This window comes from Macaca nemestrina, chromosome 7 (assembly GCF_043159975.1).
Source record: "Macaca nemestrina isolate mMacNem1 chromosome 7, mMacNem.hap1, whole genome shotgun sequence".
In the NCBI taxonomy this organism is placed as follows: domain Eukaryota; kingdom Metazoa; phylum Chordata; class Mammalia; order Primates; family Cercopithecidae; genus Macaca; species Macaca nemestrina.
The window spans coordinates 150,428,123-150,450,144 of NC_092131.1; the positions used below are offsets into that span (position 1 = coordinate 150,428,123).

General features: G+C 44.7%; 2 protein-coding genes across 10 annotated transcripts in view; one reads left to right on the plus strand and one right to left on the minus strand.

The window, feature by feature from the left end:
* Positions 1-3,096, minus strand: part of LOC105490315 (tropomodulin 2) — a 66,709-nt gene extending 63,613 nt beyond the window's left edge. Inside the window, exon 1 of one of the 2 annotated variants that reach the window (XM_011755827.2) lies at positions 2,956-3,096. The gene's annotated coding sequence lies outside the window, so the exon portion shown is untranslated. The remainder of the gene's footprint in view (positions 1-2,955) is intronic. The other variant, XM_011755831.3, reaches the window with a different exon arrangement.
* A 118-nt stretch (positions 3,097-3,214) lies between these two features.
* LOC105490301 (LysM domain containing 2) overlaps positions 3,215-22,022 on the plus strand; it is a 44,510-nt gene continuing 25,702 nt past the window's right edge. For 6 of the 8 annotated variants that reach the window (XM_071066847.1, XM_071066849.1, XM_071066846.1 and 3 more), the window contains exon 1: positions 13,075-13,483. In XM_071066847.1, coding sequence (XP_070922948.1) covers positions 13,211-13,483 — 273 coding nt within the window. In that variant the 5' untranslated portion in view covers positions 13,075-13,210. Of the gene's footprint in view, positions 3,398-13,074; positions 13,484-22,022 lie in introns of those variants that run through there. The other 2 variants (XM_011755818.2, XM_011755803.3) reach the window with 2 other exon arrangements.

Consider the following 22,022-nt stretch of genomic DNA (forward strand, 5'->3'; position numbering starts at 1 on the left):
TTAGGGCTTGTGCCTCAGCTTGTCTCCTTTCTCCTCTTGTCCAGGTTTGGCATGGCTGGCCTTGTGCCCTGTTTCATGAGCTCATGTCACTCACAGTCCTGCAGCTGACTTTCTCATCCCCACCCTACCTAACTTTTACTAGGGGAACCCAGGAATACTGATGACACATGTGAAAGAGGTAATAAGTGGGGCAGCTTTGATGCCAAAATAGGATGGCAATTCATAAAAGCAGAAATAGGAAGAAATCACAGCTTTAAGGAAGGTTGTGCTGAAACATGTGACCAAGGCCAAGGAACTCAAAATGGCTTTGGGAGTAAAGGTGGCTATCTCAGTCCATGGAAGAGCCAGAGCAGAAGAGCGCGTCCCATTTTACACAACCACGAAGCCTTAAAGTTATGTAGAATTGACTTTTTGGTGTACTGAAAATAAAAATGGTTCATAGTATACAACAAAGGACTAAGCAGGATAATTTATAGGAAGAAAGATGGGAAATTTAGGTTGAAAAAGTAGACGGATCAAACTGTTATGATCCATTAAAACCAGAAACTGAAATTTGAATTCTAATCTGTAGGTAATGGGAAGCACAAATACTTACAACTTACACATTTAATCATATGTCCTGATCTATCACTCAAAAATGCATTAAAGGCAGTTTCTCAAAGTTGGTTCCATGTAATGACAGTCCCTCAAGATATTTTTCATTTTTTATTTTTGCACGCAGTTTGGGAAACATTACAACATTACATATCCCATCCTATGGACATTCCCACCCCATTTACATCCCCATATACAATGATCATTAACCCATGAAAGGCTCCGAAAGTCAAGAATAAACCAACTTTTCCAGCTTTGCTCAGTGTTTTCCACATCTGGCTAGGCACTTTCTTTTTCTTATAACCCATTAACATTCTACATATTTTGGGGAATACTGATTGAGAGATTCACAGATACACACAGACATTCATGCAAGTAAATATGTATACTTTAAATTAATATTTTCATGTACACATATACACATACAATCCAGGAAAAGCAAAAATATCTTTGCAGCAAGGGATTTGCACCCTACCTAGCTGTCACTATCTCCACATTGTCTTTTACAGCTTTTTTTTTCTCGTCTAGGATTCAAAGTTCATACATCCCAGTTCACTGTTGTATCACTTGAGTATTTAATCTACAATAGTTGCCCCCCATTTGCTCTGCTCCATCCCCAAGTCTTTTGGTAGGAACACTACAGAGGTGAAATTATGCCTCCTTATTGCTTCACGACGGGAGACTCACAGTAGATGCTGCTAAACTTGGTCATTTAGTTCCAGTGGTAACCTCCTAATTTCTCCATTGTAAGGACAAATTTTCCCAGAGTAACCTGTGGTGAGATACTTTAAAATAATATGAAAATCCTATTCCCCAACTACCTTTCACTCAAAGGTTTTGGACCAGTTGGTAAGTCCTTGCCTTATTCAACTGTCATGTTAGGGTTTGCAGAGCGCCAAATTTCTGATTTTCTCATTCCTTCTGTTGTGTATTTCTTTTTCAAACAATGATCCATCCGTATGCATCTTCTCTTTTCTGTATATATACACTCTGGTTACTTCTTGTTGGGGCTTCCTCCCCCACCACCATGCTGACCACATTTGACCACTCATCCCAGCCCTAGGGAGCCACTAACCCTTTATCTGCTGATCCCATCACTTCACCTTCAGCAAATTAAAGACAAAAACAAAAACAAACCCCATCACTTTGTTGCCCACCAATGTACAGTTCCTTATAAAAATTAAAATGATTGCAATGAATATTTACTGGGTTAGACTGAAGAGAGTAGACAGAGAAAATCAGTTTTCTCTTAAAAAAATCAGATTGCTGAAGCTCTGAAAAATCTTTCCTCCTCACTAGGGCAGAGGCGCTTGTTGTCACAATCAGGCTTTCTGTAGTGCTGTTTGAAACAGAAACACTCTCATCTTCTCAGTTCCCTGAGAGGGGAGAATCTTGGAAGAAGAGAGGTTTACAAATCATGTAGCCCAAACGCCCCACTTTATAGGCAGAGGCCCAGAGAGGTGGAGAGACTTGCCCAGGTCTCTCAGCTCCTGAATGGTCGAGCTAATAGGAGAACCTGGTTTTTGAAACACCTCCCCCGATATTCTTTTCATTCCCTTCCCAAATGCCTCGTGATTCAGATATGTAATGGGCACAGACGAAGCTTCAGCAAGCACGGCCTCCTTCACCGCTAATTTGCATTGTGACGGCATCACCTTCCTACCTCTGAATATTCTAAAAATTCCCATTAGGAGCCTTTTATTATTGTTTTAAAAATTCACCTTCATTTTCGCAGGCCAACAGGGAAAATTTAGGAAGCCTCAATGGAGCACATACTACCATTACTTTAACCAGAAAAGTAATAACAATAATAATAAGGTTCTCGAGGATCCGCACGAGGCCGCTTTCTGGGAGGCTGAAACGCCCTGCGAGTGACAGCTCCAGCGATCTCAGGAAAGACGCCGGCCAGTCCACCCCTCCCCATCGCCTGCTGAACGAGGCAGGGAGATGCATACCGCTCCAGGAGCTCATCAAACATGCACAGGAAGGGGGAAAGTGGGGGAACAAAGCCCGGCGTGGAAGAACACAGCCCCGCAGCCCGGGAGGACAGGAGACCGCGCCCTCCACGCCGCGGCCCAGCGAACTGCAGAGGCTGCGGCACCGCAGTGCGGGGCGCGGGACCCACACCCCAGCCGGCGCCTGCCGTCCGGGCGCAGCGCCTGGTCTCCCAGAGCAGCCGACCAGGCCGGGAGGCGAGAGGCGAGAGGCGGCCCGGCTCTGCCCGCCCGCCCGGCCGAGCGCCCATGCCGCGGAGCATCCTCCCGCGGGCAGGGAGGGCGCGGCGGCCACAGCGCTGCGGGCCCGGGGGCTGCAGACAGCGGCCGGCCAGAGCAGGCCCCACCCGCCCCCCGGCGCGCTCACCCGTCAGTGCACTCATCCCGGAGCCGGCGGTGCGGGCAGTCAGTCCGTCAGCCCCGGAGGAGCGGGGCCGGGAGAGCAGGGGCGGCGCCGTGGCCGGGGCGAGAGCGGCGATCAACAGGCGGCTCCCGGCCGGGCGCGGCGCCGGGGCGCGCGGCTGCAGCGGAGCAGGCTGGGAAGCGTAGTTCCCGGCGGCGCCTTGCTGCGGCCCCGCTGTCCCCCAGCCCCGCCCTTCCTCGACAGGTGTCCCCTCCCGGAATCGGGGTCTGAACCCCGCCACAGCTCTGCAGGGGAGGAAGCACCTGGGTCGGGGGGAAGCCTGGGCAGGCTCTTTGGAGACGCTTGGGGCTCCGGAGAGCGTGGGTGGCAACGGCTTTCAAGCTTGTGAGGAGCATTCTCGTAAGCGAGCATCCTGACACGGAAGCCGCGTTGAGAGCGGGCGCAGGTACAGACCCCGCCCGCCCCACGTTTTTCCGGCTGGGCAGAGGCGTGGGAGGGGAGAGTAGTTGGCCAGCCTAGGGATGGAGAGAGGTGAGCGAGGTGAAGGTTAGCAAGGCTCTAGGGTGATGGCGTGAGGGGCTGGAGAGCCCACGCGCAGTGGTGGCTTCACTGAGGTGAGACCAGACGACGTAGCCTGTCTGAGCCTTCGCGTCCTCATCTGTAAAACAGGCTTAAAGCTTGAAAAAGTGTTGTGAGGATTAAGCGACCCATAGCACTTAGGGTCTGGCACTTAGTGCATACTCAGTGAAAGTTCCTTCCTTGGGGGTTGTGAGGGAGTTCTTGGGCCGGGAAAGTCCTATATGTCGTGCTAACCTAAAGATAGTTGGACCTCGTTGGGCTGGGTAAATGTTAAAATCCACTGGGTTTGTTAGTCGTTGAGCCGGTTCACTTCATCCCTGAATATACCCTAAGATATTCTCTCTGTCAGATTCTTGAGAGCTCCAAAGATAGAGAAAATAAAGTCAAGTTTCTGAAGCATGACAGTAGAGTGGGATGACAAAGGACAAAGACCAACATTATGAAAATACATGGCATCTAGATTTACCTTCCAGAGGCCTTTTCTAATTAGATGTGGTCTCTCTCTCCTTCTTGAACTTTTGCAGCTTATTTTGAGCGTAACCTTTGCCTATGGGACTTGTCTTGACAGTTTAAGGTTGGTTGAGTTTTGCAAGTTGCTACTATGCAGTGTTTCACATGATGGTGGGATTTGCATTCAGAGATGTGGTGGAGGAAAATGAACCAAAGGGATGGATGCAGCATGGCTGTTGTAATCTCTGTATGAAATTTTAGGCAAAATGTGAAAAGAGGTGAAACAGCTTTATAGTCCGTCTGGCAGGAGGTGTGCAGTAATCGTGTGGCCAAAAAAAAAGTGCTGCAGAGGAATTTCCATATCTGAAAATGATAACACTGCTTTGCATTTATGAAAATACTTTCCTATTCGTGTTCTTATTTTATTTTTATGAGAACTCTTGTGAGACAGGCAGAGTGAGGGTATTTTTCCCCAATGATAGTTAATAAGAGGCAGAGAGAGGTGATGTGACTTATTCAAGGTTACAGAGGTGGTCAGTAAGCCTGTCTTCTCTCCTTCCCCTGTGGGCACCCCCAGCACTGTCTCCCCTTTGCACATTTCAAAATAGGGCCATACCTTCCCCAGCAGATGGGTTGAACCAGAAAGTAAAGTTAATTCTCTAAAACTCTGGAAACTAGCATGATGAGCACTGGCACGCAGTAGCTGCTGACTGAGAGACCAGTGTCGTTTCTACGAACAATTGTGGTAATGGACTATGCCCTGGGCCTCCTGTCAGAATGACAAATCTGAGCCAGAAAGAGTTAAAGGAAATGGGGGTGTGACCAAATTACCCTATGTCATGTTCCCAAGTTTTCCTGTACATTTGTTATTCCGAATGTCCTGTGTAACCGACGGGATGCCTTTGACTTTTTTATGTTGTGCATTTGTTACCGTCATAGCCTTCTGTTAAATAAGAACAGGACTGCTTAAGGCTCGAACCAGCAGTTTTCCCAGAGAAAGCTGATAGTAGGCATAAGCTGAAAATAATAAAGCAATTTCATTCATATTGGAAGAAAGAGTAGCAACGGTGCTCAGTAGTGTACGGTATTTCTCTTTGGTTTCCTGTGGTTCCTCACAAGGAAAATGGCTGCATATGATAAAATGAATAGATTATTCCTGCAGAAACCAGCCATGAAAGGAAGCAGACAGGTGAATGATTTAAGTTATAGTCATATTTGGCAGTCGAAGCAGAGATACAAGAGCTATCCTACAGCCCTAGAGCCATGCTCCAGGAGGATATTGACACCAAAATAAAGTGAGTTGTGAAAAGGAACTTCTGATCAGTCTCTGTCTGTATGATGAGTGTTGGAAACTGGAAGGTGTTCATGGATGAGTGAGGGAAGTAGAACATTTAACCTAGAAGTTAAAACTTAATGGAAAGATATTACCAGTTCCAGTCTGTTTAGCTCTTTACATCTGATGCTTATGTCCTATTTTAAGGGAGAAAGGATGTCAATATGCCAATGACTTATCAGTTGAAACCCATTATCATTTCTGGACCATATCTTGGAGGTGCAACTTTTCTACTTGCTTTTTAGAAGATGAAAATGTAAAATTGAAACAGAACTCCTGGAACTGGAAGGGACTTTACATATCATCTTGTGTAACCATTTCTTCCTGTAAATGAAGCTGATATATTGACTGTAATTGTCACATGACAGAAAGTAAAAAAGTTCAACGTGGCAGTTATAATGAAGCATTTTAATTATTCACAGTGGAATATGTAGCATACCTCATTAGGAACAGGTAGTAGATACTGTTGGTTGTCTATTCAAAATTCAGTCCACCCTCTTCTTCTTCTTTATAGAAGCCTATGTAGGTGTTTACACATTAGGAAAGGTGACTGTATCAGCTTCTGAGGTACACTCTCAAATCTATCATAGACAAGAGGAATGGGATCCTCTTAACTGGCCTCTAAAAGTTTAGTAGTGGACATGTGACCCAGTTCTGGCCATTGTAAAGAGATACAATTAATCTGGGTCTGCCATGTTGTTGTCGAGTCAGTCATCAACCAGCCGCAGTGCTGCCCTTCTTCTGGATTTCTTGTTATATGAGATAATAAACAACCTTATTGTTGAGTCAATTTGAGATGGAGTTTTCTGTTACTTGAAGTTGAAAGCATCCTAAGTGTTAAAGATGAAATGTGAAAGTACATTCTTTGAATGGACTGAAAGACTGCTTCCTAGAGTTGATTAAAAACAACCACCACAAACCACAGGCAATGTGATGGAATATTATCATATAACAGATAACGGCATGGTAACATCAGAGAGTTTGAACCCAGATATTTACTGGCAGATTGACTATGGCCAAGTTTCTGTAACCTCTCTTAAGCCTCATTTTCTTCTTCTTCTTTTTTTTTTTTTGGATACTGTCACCAGGCTGGAGTGCAGTGGTGTGATCTCGGCTCACTGCAACCTCCGCCTCCTGGGTTCAAGTGATTCCCCTGCCTCAGCCTCCTGAGTAGCTGGGACTACAGGCGCTGCCCCCACACCCAGCTAATTCTTTGTATTTTAGTAGAGACAGGGTTTCACCATGTTGGCCGGGATGGTCTCAATCTCCTGACTTTGTGATCCACCTGCCTTGGCCTCCCAAAGTGCTGGGATTACAGGCGTGAGCCACTGCACCTGGCCTTCTTCATCTCTTAAATTGAGGATAATAATACCACATAGGGTTATTAGAAAGACTAAATGAGATAATTTGTGTCAAGGATGCTTCAAAGGATATGGTGGATTGTAAGGACTAAAAGGAGCAGCGACTATGTTGATGAATTATGAATTAAATCGTATGTGTAGTATAATTGACAGCAAACATCTAAAAGCTAATTACTATGTAATCATGATCATGTTAAATGATACCACAGTGATGCAATCAGCAAAATCCAAAATATAGGAAGCTCTACATGACAAACAACTGTTTCTTCAATAAATAAATTGCAAGAAAAATAAAAGGAGAGAAAGCTTATAGACACACAGAAATTCAAGAGACAAATAACAAAATGTACTGTGTGATCTTAATTTGAAAAAACAGCTGTTAAAATTTCACATTAATGAGACAATTGGGGAAAGTGTGAACACAGAATATTTGATTATATTAAAGACTGTTTTTAAAAATTATTATTATTATTTTGAGACAGAGTTTTGCTCCCGTTGCCCAGGCTGGAGTGCGATGGCGCAATCTTGGCTCACCTCAGCCTCCACCTCCCGGGTTCAAGTGATTCTCCTGACTCTGCCTACCAAGTAGCTGGGATTACAGTCATGCACCACCACGCCTGGCTAATTTAGTATTTTTAGTAGAGACGGGGTTTCTCCATGTTGGTCAGGCTGGTCTCAAACTCCTGACCTCAGGTGATCCACCTGCCTTGGCCTCCCAAAGTGCCGGGATTACAGTTTTTTGGTGTTTTTTTTTTTTTTTGTTGTTGTTGTTGTTGTTGTTGTTTTGAGACAGAGTCTTACTCTGTTGCCCAGGCTGGAGTGCAGTGGCGTGATCTCGGTTCACTGTAACCTCTGCCTCCTGGGTTCAAGCAATTCTCATGTCTCAGCCTCCCCAGTAGCTGGGACTACAGGCGTGTGCCACCACGCCTGGCTAATTTTCGTATTTTTTTTTTTTTTTTTAGTAGAGACAGGGTTTCACCATGTTGGCTAGGCTGGTCGTGAACACCTGACCTCAAGTGATCTGCCTGCCTTGGCTTCTCAAAGGGTTGGGATTACATTTACGTAAAACACAAAACTATAAAACTTCTAGAAAATAACATAGAATATCTAGGTTGTACTTTTATAAGCAACACCAAAAGTATGATCCATGAAAGACAAAATAGAAGTTCTCAAGTTAGAAACATGTATGTATGTGTGTATGTATGTATGTATTTTTGAGTCAGAGTCTCACTGTGTCCCCCAGGCTGAAGTGCAGTGGGGCGATCATGGCTCATTGCAGCCTCGAACTCCTGGTCTCAAGCAATCTTCCCATCTCTGCCTTGTGAGTAGTTGAGACTACAGGCATATACCACCACAACTAGCTAAGTCTTTCTATTTTTTTTGTAGAGACCAAAAAGTATGACTCTTTTGGCCAGGCTGGTCTCAAACTCCTGACCTCAAGGAATTCTCCTGCCTCAACCTCTTAAAGTGCTGGGATTACAGGCATGAGCCACTGCACCCAGCGAGTAAGTTGGCCTTTATTGAAGTTAAAAACTGCTGCTCTGAGAAAGACCCTGTTAAAAGATTTAAAAGGCAAGCCACAGACTGGGAAACAATTATTTAAAAACTACGTATCTGCTAAAGGACTTATATTCAAAATATACAAAGAGCTCCCCAAAACTCAACATGATACATGTTACAACATGGATGAACCTTGAAAACATTATGTTAAGTAAAATAAGGCAGACACAAAAGGAAAAATATTGTATGCTTCCACTTATGAACTATCTACAAGAGTCAAATTAATAAGACCGAAAGTAGTTTAGAGGTGACCAGGGACTGAGGAAGGCAGGAATGTGGTTATTGCTCAATGGTTAAAAATTTCTTTTTGAATCCCAGCACTTTGGGAGGCTGAGGTGGGTAGATGACCTGAGGTCGGGAGTTCAAGTCCAGTTTGGTCAACATGGTGAAACCCCGTCTCTACTAAAAATACAAATTTTAGCTAGGTGTGGTGGTGCACACCTGTAATCTCAGCTACTTGAGAGGCTGAGGCATGAAAATTGCTTGAACTTGGGAAGCGGAGGTTGCAGTGAGTGGAGACTGCACCATTGCACTCCAGCCAGGGTGACAGAGTGAGACTCTGTCTCAAAAAAAAAAAATTCTTTTTGGAGTGATGACAAACTTTTGGAAATGGTGATAGTTGCATAACATTGTGAATATATATGTGTGTGTGTGTATATATGTGTGTGTGTGTGTGTGTGTGTGTGTATTTATTTTTTTGAGATAGAGTCTCCCTCTGTCACCCAGCCTGGAGTGCAGTGTTGTGATCTCGGGTCACTGCGACCTCCACCTCCCAAGTTCAAGCAATTCTTGTGCCTCAGCCTCCCAAGTGTCTGGGATTACAGGCACCTGCCACCACACCTGGCTAATTTTTGTAGTTTTAGTAGAAATGGGCTTTCGCAGTGTTGGCCAGGCTGGTCTTGAACTCCTGGCCTTAAGCAATTCACCTGCCTTCGCCTTCCAAAGTGCTGGAATAACAGGCAAGAGCCACCACCCGGGTCATGAATATATTTAATGTTACTGAATTGTATGCTTAAAAATAGTTAAAATGGTGAATTTTGTGTCAGGTACATTTGTCACAATTCAAGAAATTAGTAATGTAATATAAATATGCAGAAAAGCATTGAATTATACACTTTAAATGGATTAATTATGTCATGTGTGAATTATATGATTTTGGTATCTTGTTTAAAAAATCTTTTGCTATCCCAAGGTTATAAAAATATTGTTGCAAAAGCATTAAAGTTTGCTTTTCCCAATTCTGTCTTTAATCAATCTATAATTGATTTTGATGTATAGTATAAGACCTGGATCTAATTTCATCTTCTCTCACAGAAAACTAATTTTTCCAGCAACATTTATTGAATACGTAACTTTATGTCTGTTATAGATTAAGTTCTCCAATGTATTTGAATCTGTTTACTGACTTACTTCATTGTCCCTTTGTTATGTTTTTCTGTCTCAGCACCAGTCCCACATTGCTTTAGTTCTCATAGTTTTTAAGTATTGATGGCTATGACGGTAACCCTCTTTCCTAATTCTTCTTCAGGAATGCCTTGGCACTTGTTAGTGCTTTATCTTTCATATGAATTTCAGGATAACTCTGTCATGCCCTTTGAAGAATCCTATAGAAATTTTGTTTGGAATTATAACGAATTTAACATTAGTTTGTAAAGAAAATGATGTTTTCATTATTTTGCATTTCCCATTCACAAACATGGTATATCTCTGCTTTTATTTATATTTCTTTTATGTACTTCAAAAAAGTTTTATATTTTCCATACAAGGCACACTTTTCTTTCTTTTATTTTTTATCTTTTTATTTATTTATTACCTTAAAATTTTTTTTGCTCCTACTCCACCAGGAACAATTTTATTTTGTTAAATTTATTCCTAGGTATTTTTGATGGTATCTGGAATGTCATCTTTTTCACACTTATATTTTCTTATTGAGTCATGCAATTGATGTTTGTATATTGATCTTGTATGCTGTAACTTTGGTGAACTCTTGTTTGAGCAGTTCTAATGTGGTCATTATCTGTGTTGCCTGTAAACATTTTAGTATTGGCTACTATCTGTAAACAACAGTTTGTTTATTTCTTTTCAATCTTCATTTTCCTTTCTTCTTTTTAAAATTGCATTGGCAAAGACCTTCAAAACAATGTTAAATAGAGGCAGTAATAGGCTTCCTTTTCTTACCCTTCCCTTCAAAGGAAATGCTTTTAATGTTTCATCATTAATTGTGATGAACTATGTTGTAGGTAGATAAATATTAAAACAATTTTGAAGTTCTGGTTTAAGAAGGAAAACAATGAACATCTAATAACACCTCATGTAACCCAGTTCTTTAAAACAAAACAAAACAAAACAAAACAAATAAACAAAACAGGGCCAGGCATGGTGACTTAGGCCTGTAATCCCAGCACTTTGGAAGGCCGAGGCTGATCGATCACTTGAGGTTAGAAGTTTGAGAGAAGCCTGGCCAAAATGATGAAACCCCATCCCTACTAAAAAACCAAAAAATTAGCCAGGCATAGTGGCGCACACCTGTAGTCCCAGCTATTCAGGAGGCTGAGGCAGGACAATTGTTTGAACCTGGGAGGCAGAGGTTGCAGTCAACTGAGATCACACCACTGCACTCCAACCTTGGCAACAGAGCAAGACTCTATCTCAAAACAAACAAACAAGGAAAACCCCAAAGCCAAACCAAAACAAAAAACCCTAGGGTCTCCCTGTGTTGCCGAGGCTGGAGTGCAGTGGCGTGATCTCTGCTTAGTGCAGAGATCGCCTTCTGGGCTTAAACGATCCTCCTATCTCAGTTTCTCAGGTAGCTGGAACTACAGGAGTATGCCACATGCCCGATTAACTTTTGTATTTTTTGTAGAAATGGATCTCACTATGTTGCCTAAGCTGGTCTTGAACTCCTGGGCTCAAGTGATCCTCTTTCCTTAGACTCCCGAAGTGCTGGAATGGGCCACTGCGCCAGCTTAGTTCTTTAATCTTCAGATAAAAACTTTCACTCATGCAGTAAACTTTTTCTTAGTGGAAAACATTATATGCTATCTCATTCCTAGATTGTAAACTCTTTGAAGGAAGACACTTCTTTCTTGAAACATTACCAGATCTTGTCTATATATTGAGACAGATTCTGCCTCTCTCTTGGGTCCTGAAATGGACACACGAGATACCACCGAAAAGTTCATGCGTGGCAGACTTATGCTAAAACAATCCAAACTAGCATTCAGGATCTTTTTACTACACTTCAATTCAACCACTTGTAATTATGTTTTTTTTTTTTTCCCACTGAGCTAGGCACTGCTGGAGCTAAAAAGATGAGTAAGACCCAGTTATGCCTCCCAGGAGCATGTATCTGTTGGAGGAGATAAGACAAGCTCATGCATGTACATGCAAGTACAAACACAAAACACAGAGAGTTAAATACTAAACCAGAAGTATTAATACAAACCTCTTGGAGTTCAAAGATGAAACAATAACGGTTGGGTAGGTGGGAAAAAGGGACCATTGGGAAGAATTAGGAAAAAATCTCATGGAGGATGTATCATTTGAAACAGAACTTAAAGATTTAAAAAATGTAGTAGAGGGTACTGGAAGAGTGTTACTATTGGAAGGAATAACATGCAAGGTATGAAAGTAGGAACAAGGAGGCCAGTTTCAGAGGCTCTGTTTGGCAGGAATATGTGGAGTATACAGAATAAGTTATAGATGGGGTATGGTCAGAACATGAATAATAAAAATAGAAATAATAGCTTGAACGCCAACGTAGGTTTTTAGTAATGCTGTTGTCCCCAGAGAGCCATTGTAGGAGTTTTGAGTGGGATGGTGGTGTGGAAGCTTGCTCCTGTCCCATCCTTTGTCTCCTGAGCAGTATTAGCTTTGCCTCTGTCCAGCACAGCAACATACCAAAACTTCAGCCAACGAATCAAACCTCCTGGCTCCGGACCTTCCTACAAGGTACCTCTTCTTGGAGAGCTGTCCAAAATACAACAGAAACCAGGCACTAGATGCTAGTAAATGTGTACAGTGTGTTGAAAGGGTGTTCAAAAGTAGACGGTGTTCAGATGAAGAGTACAGATAAGAGGTCTTTGGTGGTTATAATATTAATAGCAATACGGGGCAGGGAGTTGCGATTTCAGGGTGTCAAAGAATAAACTGACGAAAAGAAGATGAATGCAGATAGTAAATTCCAACTACTGAGCCAGAAGAATGAATTGTATGTGGCCAGGCTTTTGAGGCAGCCAGGACTTAAATTGGCACTAGTGTACAAAGTGTGAAACCCGAACAACTAGGGGGTTATTTTGAGGCCACCCATTAGGCCTTAGAAGTAGTATCCCTCCTAGTGCAATTTGGAAAGGACTGAGCTCTGCGGCTATTAAGATGGCCCTGGAGAAGCTGTCTGTGTGTGTCTGATGATCTTAAGTTTTTCTGTGACGTGGACTTTGAGGTCACCGGGGTAGGGGGAGGGAAGTACCCTTGGCATTGGCAGAGCTTGAAGGTCTGAGCTGGTTCCTGCTGGGGAATAAATAAAGGAGGCAGAGCAAAGCTTTTTTTTTTGGCCGTGGCCAGGGCAGGGTTCTGTCGGGGCTCTATCAGCATGGAGCAGGGGTCCACCTGGGGCGGAGGACGCCTGCAGATGGGCCTCCCTTAGCCCCCACGGCCGCGGGCTTCAGCGCGCCCCCGCTCCCTCGCTCCGCAGGGTCTCCCCGGTACCGGCAGGCCGCAGTGGGAGCTGCTTTCGCTCTTCCCCTTGCGGGTGCGTGTGCCGCGGACGCCCCGGCAGGCAGGACGCGGAGGAGGAGGCGGCCGCCATGCCCGGCCTGCGGCTCCCCGCCTCGGCTTCCCGCCCGCCGCCCCCGCGGAACGGCCTGCTGCAGCCCCTGTGAGGAGGAAGAGGCGGCGGCGGCGGCGGCGGCGGAGGAGGAGGAGGAGGCACCACCCCCTTGGCAAGCTCCCCGACCCGGCGGCCTCGGCAGGACCCATGGCGGATTCCTCGCCCGCACTATCCCTGCGGGAAGGCGGCCCCCGCGCGCCGCGGCCCTCGGCCCCCTCGCCGCCGCCGCGCTCGCGTTCCGGCTCCGAGTCCGAGGAGGCCGAGCTGTCGCTGAGCCTGGCCCGCACCAAGACCCGCTCGTACGGCAGCACCGCCAGCGTGCGGGCTCCGCTGGGCGCCGGCGTCATCGAGCGCCATGTGGAGCACCGGGTCCGCGCGGGCGATACGCTGCAGGGCATCGCGCTCAAGTACGGTGTCACGGTGAGCAGGGCGCGCCGCCGCGGCCCGGGCTGGCAGCTCCCGCGCGGGAGGCGGTGCGGCTCGGGGTGCGGGTGGGGGTGAGGGTGGGACTGCGGGTGGGGGTTTGGGGGATAGGGAGTCGCAGGGACGGCCGTGAGTCTTCGGGCGACTCGGCTCCCAGGGCTCGCTCAGCGCGCGCTGCTGGCCACCGCAGTGGTCGCCCAAGCTGGTCCTGCAGCCGGTGGGGCGGGTCGCCAGGGCTCCCTCCCTAGGTAGCTGCATCCAGTTCCCGGGGCCCCGCCCAGGCTCAGACTAGATCTGTCGCGTGAGGGAGGCCAAAGAGTACTAGGGCTTTGGCATCCCCGGGAACCACTTTCACCCGATTTGCAGTCCCCATCACTCCACTCTATATTTACGCAAAGCCCAACTGAGGTGAATTTTGTTGTCTGTGAAAACAAGCTCCGTGATGAGTCAGGAATGGTGCAGTTGTTCCTACTGGGTGGTTCTGGTGCTATCGATTATGCTTCTTTATGTAGAAGTGAAATTACACCCTCTGGGCTCACTGGCAACCGCAAATGTGACACCTGTCGCTAAGCAGCAGCCAAGAACTGTGGTGTAGGTGAGCTGGAGGGCTGCGTTTATTACAAATTTATAAGTGTGTGTGTCTTGGGTGTATTGCATTACACCTCTGGGAAGAACATGGAAACCTGAGGGAACAAATTGTTTCATTAAAATTACTTATAATTAACTGTGAGCTATGTGATGGCCTTTTAACATTTGGGCTTTGTATCAGTTTTCAGTGTTCTTTCTTGAAGTACCTTAGACAGCAGTGGGAAGAAAGAGGATCTTATCTATATCTTTCTCTTAAAGTGAAACTCTTTCTGGCCATTTACCGAATGAAGGAGAATCAGTATGAAGGAGAATGTATTTTGCATATTTAAGCTGGTATGTGTTTACCTATCAGGTCCTTCTCTCTTTGAAATATTTTGAGAGGGACCTTGCTGTGCAGTCATGTATTGACTTTATCATGCCCATTCTGCCGTCTTGGGAGTTCTGTAAATGTGAACATAGAACTACAATTCTCCATGTGCATTAATGGGGCCTGGTTTGGGTCAGAGCCGGAGGAAAGTGAAGTTGGGAAATACCAGTAGCTACCCTCTGCTGACTGCCTCCTGTGTGGCAGGCATTGCATTTGTCTTGTTTCATCTTTATCTTATTTAATTTTCACAATAAGCCTAGGAGGTAGGTGTAATTAATCTTTTTATAGATGAGAAGATGGATGAGAGGTAGGGATATTTTCCAAGTATGATCATTCATTGAGACCAGCTTGAATTAACAGTGATAAAGCATTTGCTCTTCTCTAGATATTACTTTTGATAACCATTTTTATTTTTATCCTAGTCTTATCAGGAGCTCTCTCAGCATCCTGGCTACTGAAGAAGGACAGTCTTTTCTGTCTGGTTTTCTGGCATCTTGCCTTACTAGGCTAGTGACTGCACCTAGGAATCTGTGATATGCAGAAGAATGTTTTTTTCCCATACTCTCTTCCCATGCAATCTCTCTATGACCCACAGCTCTCTGTGGTTTCACTTGAGGTGCTTATAGATAACTGCTATACATCTGTTCACCACCTTTGATCAAATGCTTTCTAATCCCTGTTATGTCTAATATAGATCCTGTTACTCATAACCTCATTACTCCTTTTTAAAATTAAAGTGTAAATCAGATTTTTCATTGCTTTTATAAAGACTTTTTGTTTGTTTGTTTGTTTGTTTGTTTTTTGAGACGGAGTCTTGCTCTGTTGCCCAGGCTGGAGTGCAGTGGCCGGATCTCAGCTCACTGCAAGCTCTGCCTCCCGGGTTTACGCCATTCTCCTGCCTCAGCCTCCCGAGTAGCTGGAACTACAGGCGCCCACCATCTCGCCCGGCTAGTTTTTGTATTTTTTAGTAGAGATGGGGTTTCACTGGGTTAGCCAGGATGGTCTCGATCTCCTGACCTCGTGATCCGCCTGTCTCGGCCTCCCAAAGTGCTGGGATTACAGGCATGAGGCACCACGCCCAGCCAAGACTTTTGATTTTAAGATGTTAAACACAAGTGTAATGAATCAAGAACTATAATTGATAGTGACACATAGTTCATTACAGGGTTTCCCAACCTCAGCACTGTTGATGTTATAGACCAGATAACTGTTGTACAGGGTTGTCCTGTGCAGTGTAGAATATTTAGCAGCAACTCTGGTCTCTACCCACTAGATGCCAAGAGCACTCCCTGACCCCTATTCAGGCATTGCCAGATGTTCTCTTGGAGGCAAACTTACCCCTGGTTGAGGACCACTGGTTTGTTACATGTATTTCTCATTGCTTTGGGCACTGGCTTATAGATGATAAAAATTTTTAGAGACTCCTTCACTGGTAATATAGAATCAGTGAAAGTGATAATACTTACCGTAACAGTGAAGTGATATTTTTGTTTTAATATCTTCAGATTTTTTTTTTTTGAGACAGGGTCTCACTCTGTTGCCCAGGCTGGAGTGCAGTGGTGCTAACATGGCTCACTGCAGCCTCGACTGCCGCTGCACAAGTGATCTTCCCACCTCAACCTCCTGAGTAGCTGGGACTACAGGCCCAAGCCACATGCCCAGCTAATTTTTGTATTTTTTGTAGAGATGGGGTCTCATTATGTTGCCCAGTCTGGTCTCGAACTCCTGGACTCAAGCAATCCACCCACCTCCGCCTCCCAAAGTGTTGGGCCTACAGGTGTGAGCCACTGCGCTGGCCTAATATCTGCAAATATTAATTAGGTTTACTCACTGTGAGATTTTAAGGTGGAAGCTGTAAAGGCAGAAAAATATTTTTCTTCTCCTGACTCAACAGAAAGAAGTTGAGCAAATTAGGTTTCTAGTGTTGACTGGCAAGCTCATCTACAACATATTTAAATGATTGTTTTAAAAGGTCGAAAATGAGATATTGGGGGCTTAGAGACCCAAGGCAGTGCACCTAGAAATTAAGTCAGTCCAGCAAACAATTGACCTGAACATACCATATCTGGCAATCTTGCATAGATGAGCAGAAACTCTCAGGGAAGCCTATCTCTCCATGGCAGCCTCAGCCACCCAGCTGGGTGTCCAGGCAGGACTTCAGTCCTTTGGTGGAAGACTGATTAAGAGCCAGTCGTACTCTAGGTACAAGGAAGTTCCCAGAACAGAGACTCCGACAAGGGGGTGAAGATGGAGACCTGGTTGCCAGCCCTGGATTACAAGGGGAACAAGTTGGGAGCCATTTTCTGAGGTGGTGCTGAAGGACTGGCAGCGGGGCACATCTCAGGATGTGAGAATAGATCCATGTTCCTCAAATTTGCCTGGACAGGACAGGAATACCCTGGGGCAAACTAAAAATAAAGGATCCTAGCTGACATTGGATCTATGGGATTGGAATATCCAGAAAAGGAGTCTAGGAGTCTCTGTTTTGTTTGTTTGTTTGTTTTTGTTTTTGAGACAGAGTCTTACTTTGTCACCCTGACTGGAGTGCAGTGGCGCAATCTTGGCTCACTGCAACCTCCGCCTCCCGGGTTCAAGCTATTCTCCTGCCTCAGTCTTGCAAGTAGCTGGGACTTTAGGCACACGCCACCACACCCGGCTAATTTTTGTATTTTTAGTAGAGATAGGGTTTCACTGTGTTAGCTAGGCTGGTATTCAACTCCTGACCTCATGATCCACCCACCTTGGCCTCCCAAAGTGTTGGGCTTATAAGCATGAGCCACCACACCTGGCCAGAGACTGTATTTTTAACAAGCATGGCTGCTTTGCTTGTTCCCAAAGTACTGTTCTGCCTTAGGGTTCTTGCACTTGCCATTGCATGTGTCTTACTCTAATAGCTGGATGCAGGACCAGCTTCATGGGCATGTGACCTGCACAGTCGCACAAGACCCCATGCTTAGAAGGGCCTCACACTTGGTTTAATGCTCTACTGTCATCTCTTGAAATTTTTAATAGTTTGTGAACAAGGGCCTCACATTTTCATTTTTTTCACTGGCCCTGGGCGAATGATGGAGCTGATTCTGGCTGGGTGATTTGTTCCCTCAAGGCCATCAAGTCTTTGCTTAAATATCTCATTCTTAAGGCCTTTTCTGCACACTCTATGTCAAATTGTAGCCTTTCTTCCCAGTCCGCCAGCACTCCTCCCCAACTTCCCTGCCATATTTTCCTAACAGTATTTATCATTCATCCAAATTTTTTTCTTTCCCTCAGAGCTACTTTTCTGGTGATACATTAGTGAGTAAATAAAAATCTATGTCCTCATAGAGTTTATATTTTAGTTAGTGGAAACAGTAAGTAGAAAAGTAAAATGTCTCATGTCAGATATTGATAAGCATAATGAAAAAAAATCAAGCAGGAGAGGAAGTTGGGGAGGGCTCGTGGAGATGGCTGGAATTTAAAATGGTGTGGCCAGGGAAGGCCTTGCTGAGGAGGAGGTGAGGGAGGGAGCTGTGCAGATATCTGGTGAAGAACATTCCAGGCAGAAGGAATAACCAGTGGTGCAAAGGCCTTGAGGTGAGAACATAATTGGCACCTTCCAGGAGTACTGTGGCTGGTGCTTAGAATGCAATGGGGTATAGTTGGACTAGATCACTTTGGACCTTGAAGACCATTGTAAGGACTTTGTCTTTTTCTCTGAGTTGGGATACATTTAAGGGGTTTGAGCAGAAGAGTGACATAATCTGACTTGTGCATTAAAAGGATTACTCTGGCTGCTGCTTTAAAAAGAGTTTGTAGGCAAGCTAGTACCAAGCCAGGAAACCAGATAAGATGATGGCTTTTGTAATAATGCAGGTGGGAGAGGATAGCAGCTCGGACCAAAGCAGTAGAGAAGGAAGGAGGTGGTGAGATGTGGCTGGGGTCTGGATGATTTGCTGATATGCTGTAAATGTTCTGCTTGTTTGTTTACTGTTTAGTTTGAATGTCTCTCCCCTAGAGATGGGCCTGGGCATCCTGGGGATGGGAAAGAAGAATGTGGAGTTTCAAGAAGCTGGCTAGGTGTGACACCTGATGGACCCAAGTTCTTTTGCTAGTGACTTAGGAATGATCATTATGACTCTTTCCTACCATTACTTTTTTAGTCATTGATAGCCACTAAAAACTGGCATTCATTATTTTCGTAACCAACTTCTATTGAGCCTGGTTGGTTTGAGACCTTGGGCTAGATGCTGGGGCTGGAAGATAATACATGTTGTTCTCTTTTTATTCATGGTGAGTTTTTCAGCTACTGCTTTCTAGTAGCTTCTAGCTACTTGAGAAGCCAGGGAATTTGTTTGATTGATGTTTGTATCTTCCATGGCTAGCCTGGAGCCTGGCATGTTGTGAGTTCTCCACATACATGTGGACTCTTCATCCACAAGAAAGCTTGACTGGTTTGAAATAGCCAGCCATGGAGCCCAACAGACACTGGAAGTCAGGGCCCAGGGCAAGGGCTGAGTGAAGAGGTACGGCCTGCTGAAGACTTGAACAGCAAGATTTGGTTTGAGGCTCATTCTCAAATCTATGAAAGACTGCTGCCCTTGCTGGTGCTCAGTGTTTGTCTCCTCCCCTCCACCAGCAGTGGGTCTTTACATTGAGTGACATATAAGTTTAGGCTTGAGCAGCTCTGCCAGAGGAAGAGGCATTGGAGGAAGTGGGTCTGGGAAACTGAAACTATTTGGGGTGGGTTGAGTAACTGTTAAATATAGTTCAAACCTCAGATGTAACCTTGCTTGGACTGGCATTCCCCTGGGCGTGTTTATCTCCGCTGGGACGTTAAGACTCCTTCCCTAACTCTGTATTCTTGATTTAGCTATTGCTTTTTCAGTGATCCTGGCTCCTCCCAGGTGAAGTCAAGCCTCTGGAGGAAATTGACCAACTCCAGGCTGCCACCGTAAATTTTTGTGCAGAAACCCTGGAGAAACCTCCAGAGAGCCATGTAGAAACTGAAAGTGGAAAGGAGGCGGCCAGGAGGACCTATTATTTGCATACACTCTTTCTTTTTTCTCTTTGCTTCCTCCAGGCAGCTTGCCTGTCTTTTTCCCTCTCCAGAGGCCACCTCACCCTGCAGTACCCTCAGTTACTTCCTAGCCAGTTTATTCCCAGGATTCTCTCTTCCTCTACCAATTAGCTGCTAAGCCAAGTTGTTGCTTAACGTTTCCCCTAACAAAAGTTACCTTGCTGAGAAAAGGTGAAATGATTGTCATTTTTAGAGAGAATAAACGTTGTGATTTAGAAACCTAGGTGCATGTAAATCTTTAGTGTTCATAACTTTAACCCCTGCTGCTGATAGAGATTGCTGTCCCTTGCTAAAGAGAAGATAACTATAAATAGTGCCACCAAAAGTGAGAGGTATGGCAAAGTAGCCTTTAGTCATTCGGGGTTTTTGTAGATTCTCATTGTTTTTTTAAACACCTTTATTGAGGTTGTATACCACAAAATTCACCCATCTTAAGTGTACAATTCAATGACTTTAAATTTACAGAGTTGTGAGGCCATTATTGGAATTCAATGTTAGAACGTTTCATCACCCTGAGAAGATCCCCGTGCCCATCCATTCCTCTCACTCTTTGTTTCCTTCTTCAGTCTTAGACTACCACCAATATGCTTTCTAATCTATAGATTTGCCTTTTTTGGACCTTTGCCACAAATAGAATCTCATGTACTTTTTTGACAGTGTGGGGAAGGAAGAAAAGCCTTTTTCTCATGAACACATAGCAATGGAGGGGTCTGGTCTCATTGCCATCAACACTTAGAACGTAACAGGAGACAGATGTGGGGGTGAATCTTGGGAGAATGATTTAATATTTAAGTCTGTTTTCTGTAAACTCATAATCACGTGAGAGCTGTGTGCGTATGTGAGAACATTCTGCAAGCCACACAGTGCTATGTACATGTTATTATGTATCCTGAAACATTTTTGGATGAGCTTATATCTTTTAAGGAATGGAGAGGAAGGAAAAAGAAGTTTTGAGAATTGCATTCACTATTAGGTAGGTGGACTGATGATGCTGGTCTAAGATGGGAAGAGTTCTTGACCTTACTCAGCAGCCTGCTCTTAAGGTATCTTCTAGAAGGATGCTTTGTGAATTTCCTTCACAGGGGAATCATTGTATTTTATTTTATTTAAAAAAATTTTTTTGAGACAGGATCTTGCTCTGTCACCTGGCCTGGAGCGCAGTGGCAAGATCTTGGCTAACTACAGTCTTGACCTCCCAGGCTCAAGCGATTCTCCTGCCTCAGCCTCCGAGTAGCTGGAACTATAGGGGTGCACCACCACACCCAGCTAAATGTTTTGGGGGATACTTTTTGGTAGCGATGGAGTTTCATTGTGTTACCCAGACTGGTCTCAAACTCCTGGGCTCAAGCAATCCATTTGCCTTGGCCTCCGAAAGTGTTGGGATTACAGGCATGAGCCACCACGCCTGGCTGGGGAGTCATTTTCAGTATGTTGTTTTAAGTTATTGATGGCATTTGTTCTACCTAATTTCACCATGATTGAACTTGTGACCACCCTTTGGCTATTACTTTCCTTATTCTATAATCTGTCTCTTAGTGACTACACAGTAAATTTATACTTCACTGAGTCATACTATTCAATCTAGATTAAGGGAGACTTTTGAAATGAAAGCATTGATTGATGTACCTCCCCACTCCCATTCATCCATCCCTAAGAAACAGAGGATAGTCCTACATCAGTTTGAAAGGACACACTTTCTAGTCTCAGCATTAATTGGATCTTAGGAAATGTTGAACAGAGGGTAGGTAGGAAAGCTATATAGAGTTTTCCAGCTCTTCCTTGGATTGGATGATGACTTTTCTTAGCTTTATGTGAAGTGAAATTGCCAGAACAGCAGACCCATCTATGTTCAGACAGAAGTATAAAAGATACCAAAGCAGGCCGGGTGTGGTGGCTCATGCCTGTAATCCCAACACTTTGGGAAATCGAGGCAAGTGGATCATGAGGTCAGGAGATCAAGACCATCCTAGCTAACATGGCGAAGGCCTGTCTCTACTAAAAATACAAAAAATTAGCCAGGCATGGTGGCATGCACCTGTAATCCCAGCTACTCAGGAAGTGGAGGCAGGAGAATAGCTTTCATCTGGGAGGAAGAAGTTGCAGTGAGCCGAGATCGTGCCACTGCACTCCAGCCTGGGCGACAGAGTGAGACTCTATCTCAAAAACAATAAAGATAAAATAAATTAAAAACATATCAAAGCAAAAGAAAACATCATTTTACCATTTTGGATTTTTCAGTTTGTTGTCTGTACTATGGCAGGTGCCTCTTTCTTGCTAATCCATTTTCTGCACCCAGCTGCTAATTCGTTTTCTACACCCAGCTGCTAATTCATTTTCTGCATCCAGGTGCGGAAGCGATCTTTAACTATGATCAGATCATGCCACTCCCTGCCTTCACCATCCAGTGGCTTCTCATCACATTTAAAATAAATTCCAAATTCCTTAGCTTGGCACCCAAGGCCCTGCCTGGTTGGAAGTTTGCTTATTACGCCCTACACTTTAGCCACGTGATTTTTTTCCTGCTCTGG